The sequence below is a fragment of the Leishmania braziliensis genome, chromosome 36 (assembly GCF_000002845.2).
Source record: "Leishmania braziliensis MHOM/BR/75/M2904 complete genome, chromosome 36".
NCBI classification, from domain to species: Eukaryota; Euglenozoa; class Kinetoplastea; order Trypanosomatida; family Trypanosomatidae; genus Leishmania; species Leishmania braziliensis.
Window position 1 is genome coordinate 1,772,092 of NC_009327.2, and position 15,621 is coordinate 1,787,712.

General features: G+C 54.3%; 4 protein-coding genes across 4 annotated transcripts; all 4 read left to right on the forward strand.

The window, feature by feature from the left end:
- Positions 1–623: 623 nt before the first annotated feature.
- On the forward strand, positions 624–1,487 carry LBRM_35_4800 (myosin heavy chain kinase a-like protein; the record flags this gene model as incomplete). The annotated part of the gene is made up of 1 exon (XM_001569048.1): positions 624–1,487. The coding sequence occupies one exon, from the start codon at positions 624–626 to the stop codon at positions 1,485–1,487; it is 864 nt and encodes a 287-aa protein (XP_001569098.1).
- A 4,152-nt stretch (positions 1,488–5,639) lies between these two features.
- Positions 5,640–7,394, forward strand: LBRM_35_4810 (conserved hypothetical protein; the record flags this gene model as incomplete). The annotated part of the gene is made up of 1 exon (XM_001569049.1): positions 5,640–7,394. One exon carries the CDS (start codon positions 5,640–5,642, stop codon positions 7,392–7,394), a length of 1,755 nt encoding a protein of 584 aa, XP_001569099.1.
- A 3,586-nt stretch (positions 7,395–10,980) lies between these two features.
- Positions 10,981–11,955, forward strand: LBRM_35_4820 (conserved hypothetical protein; the record flags this gene model as incomplete). The annotated part of the gene is made up of 1 exon (XM_001569050.1): positions 10,981–11,955. One exon carries the CDS (start codon positions 10,981–10,983, stop codon positions 11,953–11,955), a length of 975 nt encoding a protein of 324 aa, XP_001569100.1.
- Positions 11,956–12,918: 963 nt separating this feature from the next.
- On the forward strand, positions 12,919–14,277 carry LBRM_35_4830 (conserved hypothetical protein; the record flags this gene model as incomplete). Its single annotated transcript, XM_001569051.1, has 1 exon — positions 12,919–14,277. One exon carries the CDS (start codon positions 12,919–12,921, stop codon positions 14,275–14,277), a length of 1,359 nt encoding a protein of 452 aa, XP_001569101.1.
- Between the last annotated feature and the right edge of the window lie 1,344 nt (positions 14,278–15,621).

A 15,621-nucleotide genomic window follows, 5' to 3' on the forward strand; every position in this document is an offset into this window, starting at 1 on the left:
CTCCACCCCCCCTTTTTTTAAGCGAAAAAGAAAGCAGGCTCCACAGCGGATCGTATCAGACGTCATTGGCAGCGCCCACACACTAGCTGAAAGAGGATAACGCCTATGTATAGAATATACACATCAGCGGAAAGGCCACAGAGGTTGTTCTTCACTATATATGTGAATCCAGTAGCCCATACCCCTCCCTGATCTCTTCCTACGACGACGGAGTTTCAGGAAGCGTTAGAGGCATCGATATTGTGCTCGTTGTTTCGGACAAAAATTACGACGTGCGGCAAAAAGGAAAGCAGTTGTGTGCGTGTGTTTTTCTTTGCGTAGGCGGTGCAGTTAAGGTCGTTTCGAGCGCCAGCTACCACGACCAGCAGCACTACCGCTTCCGCGAGTCTCACTTGAATTAGGTCACTCTACAAGTGAGAGGGAAGGCTTCTTCGGAAGTAGAGGCATAACCCATCTAGCAGACCACTGTTAGGGCGAAAATAATGAATCCTTCTTCCCTCAACTCGACGTCACCAGAGGAGTCGGCCGTTATTTGTACAGCGAAGAAGTACATCTTCGACCTTCATTCTTATCTCTGGAAGGAGAGCGACAGCCTAATTCGGATTCCTCGCACGCACAAAGGCATGGGCCACGGTGGCATGCGCGTGTGTTACGAAGTAGAGGACGTGGACGAGGAAGGAGCCGGCACACCAATGGTGGCCAAGATGTTTCGCCGCAACATCAGTGATGTGGTAGAGAAGGACTACTTCAACGAGGGCAAGGCGCAGTGCATGTGTGAGGAATTTGCGAACAACTTCAACCGTATTCACCTTACTAACGTTAACAAGCCAAACATCTCTTTCTTGCAGTGCTACGTTGTCCGAATTCCTCGCAAGAGCATCCCGGATGCGTACCAGAACAAGCGTACAGGGTTTTTTTCGTACAAGACTCAGGATACGCATGAGGTCATGTTCGTGATGGAGCCAATGCTAAGCGGCCGCTTCACCAAGTACAACAGTAACTATGGTGAAATCTACCGGGAGGACAAAAAAGCGGCCCTCAGCTCTACAGAGGCGAAGCGACGTACGCAGATCTTTGAAGCAGCAGAGGCCTTCTCGCACTTTACCCTGGTGGAGAGCGGGGGCTCAATGCTCGTGTGCGATCTGCAGGGTGTTAATGACTTCCTGACTGACCCGCAGATTCACACAGAGGATGGCAAGGGACTCGGGATGGGCAACATGGGGCAGGAGGGGATCGACAAGTGGATAGAGAAGCACGACTGCAACGATATTTGTCGCGCGTTAGGTCTGCAACCACTGAGCGGTATCGTGACCAACTCGAAGGAGCCAAAGAAGGCTGAGAATCCCTATCTAGGATTACGAGCTAAGCTGAAGAGGCAAAATCCCGTTCGTCTGCGCGACTTAGTTCCCCTCCCCAAGCCACTCGAGGAGATGACTGATGCAGAGCGTATCGAGTACGCATTGAAGGTATCACAGCTCACTGATTAGCGAATGGAAAGAGGAAAGACGTGCGTGCCAAGGGCTTACTTTACTGCTGGTTCTTCTGCTTAAGTGTTTCACTCACTTAGAGGAAACAAATATCTGAACGCTACGGAAATACAGGTGTGTCTGTTCGGTTCTCTATTCCTCCATTTTCAGTGTTATCACTTTCACGCTTTCTCGGTGGCCTCCACTACAGTTGTTTCGACACATAACTTCGTGGCTCAATGCTCTCTTTTTTCCCGCGACTCAAGGACTGCATGCCTGTACCTGTGTAGCACGTGCTTCAGTTACACACACACACACCTATATATATACCTACACAGGCATTGTCTCCTTCCTCTCTTATCGTGACGGACTGACTGACTTTTCCTATCATAGGCTCGACGTTGTGTTGATATGTTTGCCCTCTGTCTGCATTCTTTTCGCCCCGCTTTTTTTCTTTCTTCTCGCTGTGCTGGTGCCCGCCCAGCTGATGCCGGCCACCTCACCGCGGTATCAGCGACCAGCACCCGCTCTGTGGGAAGCCAATGGCCTGCAGCGCCATCCCCAAGGCACGGCAGCCGACTCGTGGCGCTGACGGCCAAGGCTTTTGCCTGGTGCGGTGCTGAGGAGGCTTGCGGCCGGATATGATGATGCTTGTACCAGCTCAGCGCGAATCGCGGTGATGACCCGACCCATAGGTCCCTTCCGGACGGGCCGCAGGCGGACTCCTCAGAGGAGGAGGAGCTACCGGCATCCGAGCAGTGGGTGTGCTGTTCTGCGAGGCTCCCTTATTCGCTGTGGAGAGGGAGAGTGCGGTGCTGACAGACATCGCGCCCGAGGCGGCGGCAGTGCTTTATAGTCGTCAGGCACTCAGAGGCGCAGCGACGAAGGGCTGCAGCACGCGTGCATGCCGCTGGCGCGCTGAATGTGGTGCGATGGTACTGGGGCTTGACGCACTGGAGCGGCAACTGTGCCATCGTTGACACAGGGGGGCGGGGGACACGTGTGGTGGCCGTTGTGGGCGCGCTTTTTCTCCTCATGTTGCTCAACACGGGCCCTATGGCGGTGGAGCGTGGCCTATTGCAACGCACCGAGGCACACGTGCCGGTGCTGCTAGCCCGTCGCGTGCGCCTCTCACGTCCGCTTGTCCCCTGGTCCCTGTGAGTTGGAATACAACGACGAGGCCGAGGCACTTGCAAAGTGGGCAATGCCAGAGACGCTGACCTCAGCTGCATGGACTACGTACTTTGTCACCGGTGTCCGACGCCAGGTCGATGTCCCCCCGAGGTTGCGCCACCCCATGCGGCACGCTGAGACAAGAGTCACTGGATGGCTGACGCCTCGTGCCAGCAAGCAGGAACGCTGAGCTGAGGAGACGCCCGGGGACCAGGCTCGCCGAGCTCCGCACGGCCGCCTGTCCGTGGCGGCATGGGGTGCAGATGGCATGCTACTGCGCTTGCAATGACGGCTCGCGACATGCAACGCGGGAATCGCGGACTGCTCGGGGCCCTCAGTACGCCTCCTTTGGCGCTACGATCGCGCACGCAGCGACCTGATTGCACGCATCTCACTCGCGCCGCCGGGGTTTCCCTGTCAGCTGTCTATGACTGCCCCCCCCCTTCCCCAATGACATCGGCGGAGACGGGGGCGGAGGGTGGCGAGCCGCACCCTCCACGACGGCAACGTTGTATTGGAGGTGGCCCCAGGGCACAGAAGGGCGAGCACTGTTCGCACACGCTGTCCAGCATAGGTGGCAGGATGTATCGCATCGAGAGAACGTATGCAGAGATCAGGGGGAGGCGGGCACGGGTGATGGCCGAAAGCGACGTGGAGAGGCCCACATCAATCAGCGTCAAAGTGTGTGTGTGTGTGTGTGTGTGTGTGTGTGTGTGTGTGTGTGTTTGTGTGTGTGTGTGCGTATGCGAGGCATGCGAGAACTCCTACATCTGTCCGGGGGACTTGACAGAGTGCCGATGCCGGGCGCATGACGAGAGCGCCCTGGGTTACACCATCGAGTTTTCCAGACTTCCGTGCGGAGGGGCTATGCGGCACACTAGGGGGTCTCGCGGCTTGTAGCGCCGGGGGGAGCGGGATGGTCTACACACAGGGTGCTGGGTCTCCGTGGCCCCTGCCCCGAGTCTGGTCGACTTCCTCCGCGACCTCATCCAACATACGGTCAGTCCGCCCCCTGTTGCCCGCGCGGCAGGCAGTACCACCGCCGCCCTCGAGCAGAACCCTGGACCGCGGGCCGCCTGCATCCAGGCGTGCAGCACACCCAGGCCTGCCCGACGCCGATCGCGCTGCACAAGTATGGCGTGGAAGCGACGGAGAAGGGCAAGGAAAACCCGCTGGCGCGTGCCCCCGACACGACGGCGGGACGTCTCGCCCTAGACGAGGAGGCTTGAGCCGTGGTGTAGCAGAGCCGTGGGTGGGCGGCGGTCGTGTGCGCCTGTGTGTTGGCTTGTCCGTTGTACAGTGACATGCTGAATGGCAAATAAGAGCCTACTGGTGTGAAGCGGGTTACCGGCAGGGTGTTCGGCGGCCTTAGCTTGTCGTAATCTCTTTCGTTCAGCTGCTGAGGAGCGCCATGCGTGGTGTTGTTCTGCGGGAGGCGCTACGGTGGTTGACATTATCGCTGTGCTTTGCGTGACTTGCTGGCGACTTTATGAGAATGTGGCGTTGTTGTTTCTCCGTGTTGTTGTGAATTTTTTTTTTTCGCTGTGTGCTAGACGAAGGCACTGCTTGATTGTGATGTATTTGCTCTGGACTTCTTCTTGTCGCTCTGGCACCTCGCTGTTGGGGCGTGTGATGATAGGAGATCCTCTTTCAATAACTTTTGTGTCTATGTTTTCTCTGCAGAGTTGATGAATGCCTTGTTCTGCGCAGGAAGTGCAGAATAGAAACAATGTTGAGGTCAGACGTGGCGCGAAGTTTATGGCGACGGGCGAATAAAACGAGGCGGAGGCTGGCACGCATTGGATGCCATTGTGCCTATCAAAGGGACAAGAAGTGTTGGCCGCTCACGCTATGTACGTCTTCTGCCGACTTGTGGGTGAAACGAGTTAGAAAATAAGAAAGATGAACTGCCGCGCGCTTGCTCTCATGCGCAGCTGCTGACATATTTGTCCTTCTCATTGTCTCACTCCAATTAACAAGTGGCCACTGTGCAATCTGTGCGTGGCTTCGGTGCTATGTGGTTGTGATCCTGAGTCAGGGAGAGGTGCGGGGCAACGAGGCCAGCACTTAGAGCCTCTTTGCCTCTCTCCCTTTGGCTCTCTGAGTGCCTTACTTGCGCTTAGGCTTGTACTTCTTACGATGCAGCTTATCAAGTGTGTCCTTCTCTATCACTTTCACTGTGTCTTTCCGTTTCTCTCCACGCATAATTTGCACACTTCTCCGTACTGTGGTTCACTGTTGACCCCCCCCACTTACTTTGTGTCCTCACTGGTGCATCCTACACACCTTCCACCATCGTCACCGAATGACCATTTTCCACAAATGCATCTACACCTCCACCCGGACTTACATTTTCTTTGGCTTCAGTAGAGTTTCTCAGCAGGATAACAGCACAGACGGACTTAGAACAGTTACGTTCATATTATTCTCACTTGGGAATTGCCCCACCCCACCCCCTTTTTTTTTGTGTAGCTTATCAGTGAGTCTTCTCGCATCTGTGCTACGGGATATCTTTTTGTTTTGATTTATTTCGCTTATCACGGCAGTCGCTTAGTGTGGTGTCTGTTTCTCAAACTTTCGCTATCTGTTTGTCTCTGCCGCTAGATTCCGCGTTATCTTTCCACTCTCTCTCTCTCTCTTTTTTTTTTTGTTTCTGCGCTCTCCTCGTAAGTCACGCTGCTGCAGCCTCTACTGCCGATCTTAAGTAATAATACGCCAATAGTCACAGACGTAGGTGCTCAGAAAAGTTGAGGAAAAGTAAAGAGCTGAGAAACAGAGAGTCAGCGAGAGAGGAGAGACGAACAAGGCAGTAACGTTTCTTTTCTGTCTCCTTACGACCCGCAAGACACCTAACAGCAACGACGCCTTTACTTGGTCACCCTAGGACACCCATGGACGTACAATTGTTCACCAATCGATACGCATTCCTTTAGCCATTTCGTACAGAGTTGACTACATTAGCGTTGCCCTGCTCTCGCTCTCTCTCTCTCTCTCTGCTCAATGCCGACACAAGCCTCTAGTCAAGCTATGGATCGAGAGCAGCTAGCGAGTGTGATGCGCAAGCTGGTCACCGATGCCGACGATTTTTTTGCCCAGCAGCAGAAAACGCTCCAGCTTTCCTATGCTGAACTGAACAGCCGCATTGAGCAGCTGCGTATGCATGTGCAGCAGCAGCAACCGCAGCTCAATCCGATGCACTCGGCCAACGGCGGATACAGCAACGTGAACCCGTCTCTGTTTCCAACGGTGCACAGCTTCCCGAATGCAGATGTACTGGGGATGCCCGTATCGAAGGCCGGCATGATCGGCGGTGTCACGGCGACACCGCATGCCGCCAATGCTATGAACGCCACACCACTGCGATCGAATACCGGCGCTGCCGTCCGCTCAATGATAAGCAGCCTCAACGGACCCAACGGTGCTCTGGGCGTGAGTGAGGCAATGCCAGAGAACGCGCGCTCGAACGGCTCGCTTGGAGGCTACCTGAGCAGCGCCCTCAACGGCAGCACTGTGGCGGCAGCGGGTCCTGGGTCACTGCGCTCCTACATGGCGGATACCGTGACATCACCGAAGAAGCAGCTGGCTCTCTCGCAGCCGACGAACAAGAGCTCTAGCATGCTACCGCCACACATGGCCGGAGGGTTGAGCGCTATATCCACAACGGATGACTCCATTAACGGCGAGTTTTTCTCAACCGCACCGACCAACAACAACCTGAGTCACAACAACTCCTTGATGGCGTCTCCGCAAGCTGTGCAAAAGCTTTCGCTGGTGGAACTAATTGAACGCTTCAACATGTCGTCCGCCTCAGCAAACACGACCAATTCCTCTTCCTTCAACTTCGACTCGCTCTATGAGCAACTTACCGGTGGCTGTGGCCCAGAGGATTTGCCGCAGAGTCCCATCAACTACACAGACAGCGCACCGAACTTGTTCCCAACTAGCCAGACAGGTAACGCTCAGATGTTCCCACGCGACCTTCATCACGACAACGGCGGCGACCAGCTCCCGGACGCGACCGGCCTCGGCGGCGGTGTGATGGCCAAGAATAGCATCCCTATCGACACGCTACGTGCTTTGCATGATCAGCACTTAACGACAAGCATGCGCGTCGCGTACGAGCGGGGGCGGCCGAAGGTCTTGAAGATTCCTGGTGGAGCGGCCGACACGCCTGAGAAGCTTGGGATTGATCCTCACAGCAACTGTGAGGTGCTTGTGGAGTTTAAACGGAAGCGCGTGCTCCAGTACGAATCGCACGAGTACGTTGCGCCTGGCAGCTACGTCATTGTAGGCGGCGACCGCGGCGAGGACCTGGGTCTTGTCGTGTACGTCTGGTGTGAGGTGGCACAGGAGGGAAGTGGCCACGTGCACGCAGTCAGTGGGGCTGATACGTTGGACAGGAGTGTCGCTGACATACGCAAGCGTAAGGTGATCGGGGTAGGCCTCACTGACAGCATACTGCCGCGCAGCATGGGAGTTGGAAACGGCACCGTCTTGCGGCTGGCATCTGAGACAGACGTGCAGCAGCTAATCGGCACCCAGGCAGAGCTGGAGCGTCGCGCGATTGACGTTTGTGCGCAGCTCGTGCTGGACCACTCTTTGCCCATGGTGATTATCGACGCTGAGTACCAATTTGATAAGAAGAAGCTGACGTTCTTCTACGAGGCTCAACAACGGATGGACTTCCGAGAACTCGTACGCCACCTCTACAAGACATTCCGGGCACGTATTTGGATGGAGTTGGTGGACACGTAAAAGAGCTCGCAAGCAATGTTCTCCTCCCTGGTGGAGGTGCACAAGACGTTGGTGTTTCTTTCTCTTTTCCTTCGCGCTCCGCGAATCATATGTGCCCGCGGGGTGAGGGGTGCAATGTCTGTTGTGTGTGGGTGCAGGGGCGTCTGTCCGCCTTTTAGTTTTTTTTTGTGTGTTTTTTTTTTTCTCGTTTCTCCTATAGATATCACTTTGTGGTTGTTGTTCGTTTCGTTTGACTATATTTCTTCCTCACAGAGCTGAAATATCCGAGCAGAGAGGAAGAGCCAAACAAGTAAAACTAGCAGGACGAGGAAGAGACAGTCGATATATGTGGAGGGGGTGGCTAGAGCGACTCAACGAGAGGATTTTCGAGTCGGCGTGGTCATAAAGGAAGAGAAGCCTATCAACGATAAAAACTAAACAACGTACGTGGCGAAAAGTTGATTGTGCACGGCGCCTTTAGATTCAATGTCGTTTTTCTTTTTTTTTTGCCCCTTTTCTTTTTATTTTATTTTTCGTGAAAGCCTACGTCTTTAGGGAGATTATAGAAGGGGGGAGGGCGTGTGATTCTCTTAAGATGTGGGCTTCATAGTGATACCGATACTCATGTGCTTTCCAAACTGTCCTTGCCTTTCTGAGGCGCGACGAGTCGTGACCACTATGTACAGATCAGGCAAGATCCAGGGACTACTCAAGAGGGAAGTAGTATCGTGTCGCCACCGCCTTTGCACCTTCTTTCCCCTCGCTGCCTCTCTGCTGCGTCAAGAGGAAGAAGTGGAAAGGCACGCGAACGGAGTTGGAGGAGGAAGTGACGTACTCTCTGTGTATCGCCTACCAACGGTGAAGACCAAGGGGAGCATTGTCTCAGCAAACATGAAGGAGTGAATGTCCTCGAACGGCAATTTCCACGTTTTCCCTACCGTTTCCCTCATGACTGTTTTGTGTGCTTTGTTATTCTTGGCGAAAGAAACCCCTGAGGCTTTCATTTTTTTTTTCTCTTTTAGTTGTCATTCAATCTTTGGCCCATGGCATTCTTCGCGTACGAGCACTCCTCGTGCTCTCGCTAGAGGTAATGCAAATGCCACGTTCTTTGCCCCATACCCCACCTCTTTTGCAGCTCGTTTTGCCTTTCCTTGTCTTTCCTTTCACTTCCTCGGATCATTCTTCCCTCCCCCATACTTTCCTCTTGCTTTTGCCTTTTGGTAGTGGCGGCTTTCTCTCTCCTTTCCTCGATCTCTTTGCCTACTGTGACTCTCCTGGCAGGCCTCCCGCGAAACGCTCTCCCACCCCACCGCGACCAGCACTCTTCTACCACGTCTGTGATCTCGTGTTCTCCTTTCTGCAGTTCTGCGTCCCCTTCGTTTTTCCAGTCAGACGACCCCCTTTTGATCGTGGCTTGTCTCTCTTTCTTTCCTGGTAGACATGTGCACTGGGGAATCCACCAAGACGGACACCGATTTCCGCATCCCGCATTCTCAGCCTTCTTGTTGTCGTGCAGCGCACGTGCACTTTGACGGCGTATTAGGACCCTCTTCAGCCCTTTGTTTCCATGTCCACTAGTGTGTTCCACCACACCCCTTTACCACCCCACCCGCTCTCTTCACTGGCCAGGCTTAAGCGTCACGCTCGTTCTGTCATCCTTTTTCCCCTTCGCCCTCTGCCTATTTCTTTTTTCCTTGCCCCTATCTTTTGCTTCTTTTGAAGTGAGTGTCAGGACCTGAGGATGCGGCTCACCTCTGTGCGTGGCTCCACATGTCCAGTACCCCCCCCCTTGCGCGGGGAAGCCACGCGAGCTCCTCATTGTCGCTGCCCAATCCTGAGCCACGTGTGGCGGGGGACAGCGGCGAGTAGCCGCGCCGGCGGGTCAGGTCGTGGATGCCGCTGCGTCGGAGCGACCCGCGGCGGAGAACGCGTTGGTGCCATCCACATGATGGGCAGGGGTGTGAGCGTGACTCGAATGTGTCTCGCACCCGGCCCCCGCTGCCCGGTGGTGGTGGAGGGGGGAGCCTGTGTGAGACCCGAGCGAGATGCCACGGGGCGACCGGCATATGGGGGAGGGAGTGTGGTGGGGAGCGCTCGAGGCAAGGGCTGTGCACCCATGGCGCTGTCGGCGCCGTGCTGTACCGCTGCTTTGCGCCACGCGATGTGCGTGTGACAGGGCGTGAGGCGGGGCGGAGTTTGGGCTCAAGCTGTGTCGCAGAAAATGACTACACAAGAGTAAATGATATCTGAGGGTTACGTATGGCTATGCAGGTTTTCCTCTTTTGTTTTCTCTGATGTTTTTTTTTTTTTGTGTGGGTATGTGTGTTTGGAGCCTCTAAAGTGAAGTGTAAAGTGAATACCATGGGTGTTGTCGTCGTTCTCCCACCTTGCTCCTCTTGACGTCAGATGAGTGTGCACGTGTTGGTTTTACTTTTCTGGCTGTGGCAGTGTACTCGTAAAGCGAGAAGAAGATCTCGTATAGATGCATCTCTCTGTCTATCGATGTGTATCTTCTGTCTCCGCGGCGAGGCCTTTGGTTTGTACATTCTGTGTTTTATTGCTATTATTTGATTCCCTTCCCCTCCCCCCTCTAGTGCGAATTTGTGAACATGTTGCTTTCGTGCTTTTTCTCTGCTGAGTTGTGTATGTGTGTAGTGGTGTAGACTGTCTCGCAGCACCGTGCGCTTTCGCATCGGACACGCGACCCACAGCGAAGGGCAGCCGAAGAGAGAAAAAAAAATGAACTAAAAGCGCGCTCCATCAAGGAGAGAACAGGTGCCTGGTGAAAGAAAGAAAAGTAATAGTAATGAAGAGGGAGTTTTGGAAGAGTACCTTGCACTGTGAAAGGGGCGCGTGTTCTGATGTCTCTGTGTCTGTATCAGCGTGTCTGTGTGTTGTTCTTGTGCTGGCGAAGGATCCCTTTGCGGGGTAGGGAACTGCAATTTGATCTCAAAGCTGGCGTGGCGCTCTTTTTTCTTTTTTCCCCCTTTTCCCTTGTCTGTGATCGTTCATGTTGGTTGCTTCTCTTTGCGTACGCATCCATGTAAGGCCCCCGTTGCGGTGAGCTTTTGTCTTTCTCTGTGCGAAGAGGAAGGCGACTAAAACAGGCCAATAAAATGGCCTCAAAAAGAAAAACAAATATAAATAAAGAAATACATAAATGGCAAAGAGGACAAGCGAGAGCGGTACGGTGAGTGCAGTTGGTGTGATGTCGTGAGAAAAGCGCAGTGTTCGAGTCTGTCATTTCTGAAATGCACGTGACTGGTACTCTGACGAAGGCACAGTGTATGAGAGAACCAGTGTGCTTTGGATGGTGACCCAGGCAATGGTACTGCGTTCACTACTGCAAGGGCACTGTGAGAACCACGCATGTCTTGCCTACCGCAAGAATTTACCGCTATCATCCAGTCGTGGCCGTCGTCGATCATGGCTGTAGTAGACTGACGAAGATCCCACCATCAGTGCCCTACCTCCCCTCTCAGAAGGGGTTCTAGATAATGAGCCACTTCCTTAAAGCTTTCCTGAGAGTCATCCTCGCTTTGTGCCCCCCCCCCCCTCTCTATCTTATTCCATCCTCTCAGCGACCCAGGCCTTCGCAAAGGGCACCATGTCTGTGGCTGCGACGAGGGTGTCTCCCTTCTCGGCCGGACTGCGGTTTTCCAGTAAAGGTGCTGAGGATTCTGCTTTAGACACCGCCGCCAATAAGAAGAAGGGCGTCTCTCATGGAGGACCTCAATCAGTTGATCGAGCAGCACCAAGGGAAGAGATCCGATGCTTCGAGTCTGAGGAAGAGCGGCTTCTGTGGAAAGCCGGCAGACTGCGTCTCAGCATCGAAACGGACTTGATCAGACGACAGGAGGCAGTTGAAAAGGCTGTTCGGCACGGTCGTCGGCAACTAATGCAACTACAGCGCCTCTTACCGACTATGGCCTTCCTGGTTTTTCGACAGAAGTGTGCCGCGTGGCATGATTGGGTGAACCTCTTCGAAGAACTTGTGGTGCATGCCATTCTGAAGAACGCTGTGGACAGTGCCGTGCGCAGTGGTGAGGTGACAGAGCCCGGTCGATGGCGGAAGTCGAATCAATGGCCGACCATCACAAATCTTTTGCAGTTGCAGCTCCATTTGTGCTTCACTGTCAGCTGCTGCACTGCCGTACAGGCCATTGCTTCAGATCAGTTGAGCTGCGAGACGTGTGCGGTTTATCGCCATCTGGCTGCTTTATGGGCGGATCATCAAGAGCGTGTTCTAACACATGGCTTTCTTGATCGCTATTACACATTAAGGGACGTTTTGCATGGCTGGGGAAATGGCTGGTATGCGCTAGCGCGGTGTGTGGACGAAGATGATAACATCAGGTCTACGCCGGGCAGTCCTCTGCCGAGTGAAGTATCCGACTCGTGTGCTTGCCCTTTTTCTTCGTGGGAGAGTCTCTCTGCTGTGGATCGCCTCACTAGCTACTCGAAAATGTGCCCTCGCCACCTCACCGAGGACGTGGTTCAGTCCTTGGAGACACTGTTGGTCACGTACTTTGAGGACGTGTGGTTCTATGTGGAGTCAGTCATCAGCGGCGCAAGGAAGTAGGCAAAGATATCCACGGTGCGGGTGCATATTCCCATTGACCTTTTACCATTTCATTTGTGATGTCTACAGGCGTCTCTTCACGAACATACACCTATTCGATCTCCTCTGCGTTGCCCCGGTGCCGTGAACGTACCCCCGTCGTTGGCATAGCCCTCACTATTGTTCAGCATCTCCGCACATGTTTCATTCCCCCTGCGCTTCTCCCTTACAGTGCGTCCACAATGTACACAAGCTGTTATTTGTTTCACGTCTTCTCTCACACTCACGTTTTCTGCGACTTTCTTTCTTTCTCTCAAATCCCCACAATGCCTTGTATGCCTGCATGGGGGGGCTCTTTTGTATGTCTCTCTCTCTCTCTGTGTGTGTGCGTGTGTGTGTGTGTCGGTACTGCCGCATTGAACAACCCGACGGACATAACAACGCCCATGAAGTTGCTTGAGTGTGGGAGTTTCAATCGGCGGCTATAGGAAAGCGCCGATTTTATCGAAGAATCGAAAAGAAAAGCCACGAGCAGCAGCCATCCTGCGGGGCCAGCTGCCGTGAAAAGTACGAGTCCCTAGGCAGGCTCTCACAGACCTGTGCGACAAGCTCGCACTCGTTGAGCGCCCTCTTGGTTACCCCGACCCATGCCGTGCCGGAAAGCTGGGACGCTCCGGCAACCTCGGATATGTGGTCTTTGCCCCATGGCCTTACACATACTTTTGCATTCCCTCTGTGTGGCATGTTCCTCTCCTCTTTCTATTCCTCGCCTCTGTATCTTCGCTGACACGCTTTTTTCTGTGGCTGCTGCTTAATCGCTTGTCGTACTACTAGACGGCAGGTGTACAGAGGGCATTGGTCGCTGTTGGTCGCTCTCGCTTGCGTGCCTGTTTGTGCCTGCGTGAGCCACCGTGCAGTCTTGATTCGCACTCTTTTTTCCTCTTCTCGTCCTTCTCACTTTCTGTCTCCGCTTTCTCGCGCCCCATGTCTGACGCGGTAGTATCAGGTCAAGAGGTGTTGACTGCCGCCATGCGCAAGAAGGCGCCGCAGCGTGCGTGGGTGGACGATGACGATGTGGCAGTGGAGCAGGAAACGCCGGCGTTCTTCAAGGACAGTCATGCTAAGCCAGCGTGGTCGTTTAGCGACACCGCGCGCACAGACGAGGACAAGGCCGACGCCGACGAAGGCACAACTCCACCTTGCCGGCGGGCCTCCGAGGCGCTGTCTCACAAGCGCTTCCGCAACGACGACCTTGATGCGTTGTTGTCACGCAAGGAGCCGCTCCTATCATCCCAGCACGATCCCGCTTGCAGCGCTGTACCGAAGGTTCTCTCGGTGCTCCCCCTCCCTCGTGACTCAGCACGCACGATTCACTGGCATCGAAACGGGCAGCTAGCGGTCGTTGGCGGCAACCACCACATCTACACCTTCCATGCCGCCGGCGGGTTTGTGGAGCAGCTCTCTAAAGTGGACATGAAGAAGCGAGTGGAAACCACGGCGCTCTCCGAAAACGGCGAGGAGGTGCTCATTGCGGCACATGAAGCGTACGTACCGCAGCTGCTGCACATTGCGACAGAACAGCTGATACCACTGACATTTCTGGACACCCGCAATACTGCCGTGCATCGCAACGGGCGCCGTGACAACACGCGAAATGAGTTCTTCATCTCAAAGCTGGTATGCAGGCCGAAAGACCCCGTGAGTCGCGGTGTGGCGATTGCGCGCGGTTCGTCGGTGACACTCGCCTCGCTCTCCACCGGTAGCGTTCTTAGCCAGATCACGCTTGACTCAGCCGTGATAGATGTTACATTTCTCTCCTCGGTTGAACTCGCCATCGCAGCGAAGAACAAGGTTCTACTGTATGACGTACGCAAGCTTAGCCGCTTCACCCGCGAGCTGACCAACAACGCGACACACGATATCACAACGTGCGGCTTCTCACCCTCCGGGTCAGGTGGGGGGCGGGCACGCGTCATGGCGATCGGTTCTGGAAGCGGTGTGGTGAGCGTCTTCGACAGTACAGTACTGCGCTCTGCCCCATCGACTGCGGCCTCGGCGACGGCAGGAACACCACCGAAGCTACTCCGCGAGCTGAAGCAGCTTGTGACGCCGATCTCATCTCTGTCCTTCGGCGAAGACAGCCAGGGGAACTCGGTCCTGGCCTTCGCAACACGTGGGCAGAAAGGCGGCTTCCGTCTCGCACGGCTGCCTGACCTGAATGTGGTGCCGTCCTTTCCGGCTGTATCGACGCGGCACGGCTTCGTGCAGAGCATGGCCATTGCTCCGACAGTGCCAATCCTCTCTGTCGGTGAGCGTCAGAAGGTAACCAACTACGCGCTGTAGCGGTGTGCTGAGACACAAGAGGTGGACTTGGATATCGAAGGAAGACTGTAGATGTTTGACCGGTGTCGATATCCATCGTGGAGAAGCGATAGGTGCGAAGTGCAGGGAAGCACAGCGAGTGAGAATTCGTCGAGAGAGTGCAGATCAACATTCAGGGAGCTCTTTGCTTTGCTTTTCCTTTACGTTGACGCCGCATTTGCACAGCTTGTAAGCTACCCTTATCGTCCATCACCCTTCGTCGCTGGGATGAAACGAGTGGCTGAAAAGTGCGTCCTCCTCTTTTGGCTGTGGGCTAGTTTGACGATGTTTACCCTCGTGGCCCGCATGTGTTGTGATGGTGGTGATAACAGAGGACAAGTATGACGGTGTGTTGTGCACCAGGTGCGTGATGGAATAGGTTTTAATGTTTCGGGTAATTTTTGTCATAGCTTAAGAAAATGAAGAAGAAAAAAAAATATATATATATATAAGAAGCGCGGCAGCGTTATGCAGCGCCCCCACCCTTTTTTTTTTTTAGAGAGGCGGATTCCGCTCTCCTTTTCCTTCTCGTGGGATGGGAGTCGCACACGCCACCAGACGCGAAGGAAATGCACACAGTGGAACGAAACGAGGAATGAGAGCGACGGGTCAGCGTGCCACACAAAAGTTACTCTTGCTGCTGGGATGGAGTTCTTGGCGATGAGGAAGTGTGTGATGTGTGCAAGGTGCACGACTGTCGCCGTTTTTTTATATATTTGCTGCTGCATGGAAGAAGACGGTGGTGCGTCTGACACCCAAGTAAAGCGCTTACTTGGTCACTCGTACGCCTCTCTCATGTGTTGTAGGTGCTGAGCGAGAGAAAGGCACAGAAATGGTATCCACGCACACACACACACACACACACACACACACCGACAGACTATGCGCTATACAGCATGCAAACATTCTTATCACCAAGTCCTTTTCCTTGTCTGCTTCTACTGTTCAGGATTCGCAGAACTTACCCAAGGTGCTGCGTACACAAACGCCTTACACCATCCTATGGGAGAGAGGGGATCATCTCTGAATTGTTATTTTAACGTGGCAACGGTGACTCGTGCGTTGACCGACAGTGGAAGCACTCTGTTGGTATGCCATTGTACAAGCGTAGCGGGCGCTTCTCTTGTAGTACATCCGCCTTATCGTTTTCTGGCTCATCGCTGCTCTTCACTAGCCCTGGTGGAGAGATACCGCTCTTCCTAAGAGCTACCGCCCCCTCCGCTCCCCAAAGAACCGCTTTTCCTCTGCGCCGCTCTCTCCCCTTCGTCTTGTGTGTGCAGGTTTTTGCACAAGGGCTGACTTGTGTTTACAATGTCGTGCAGTTTG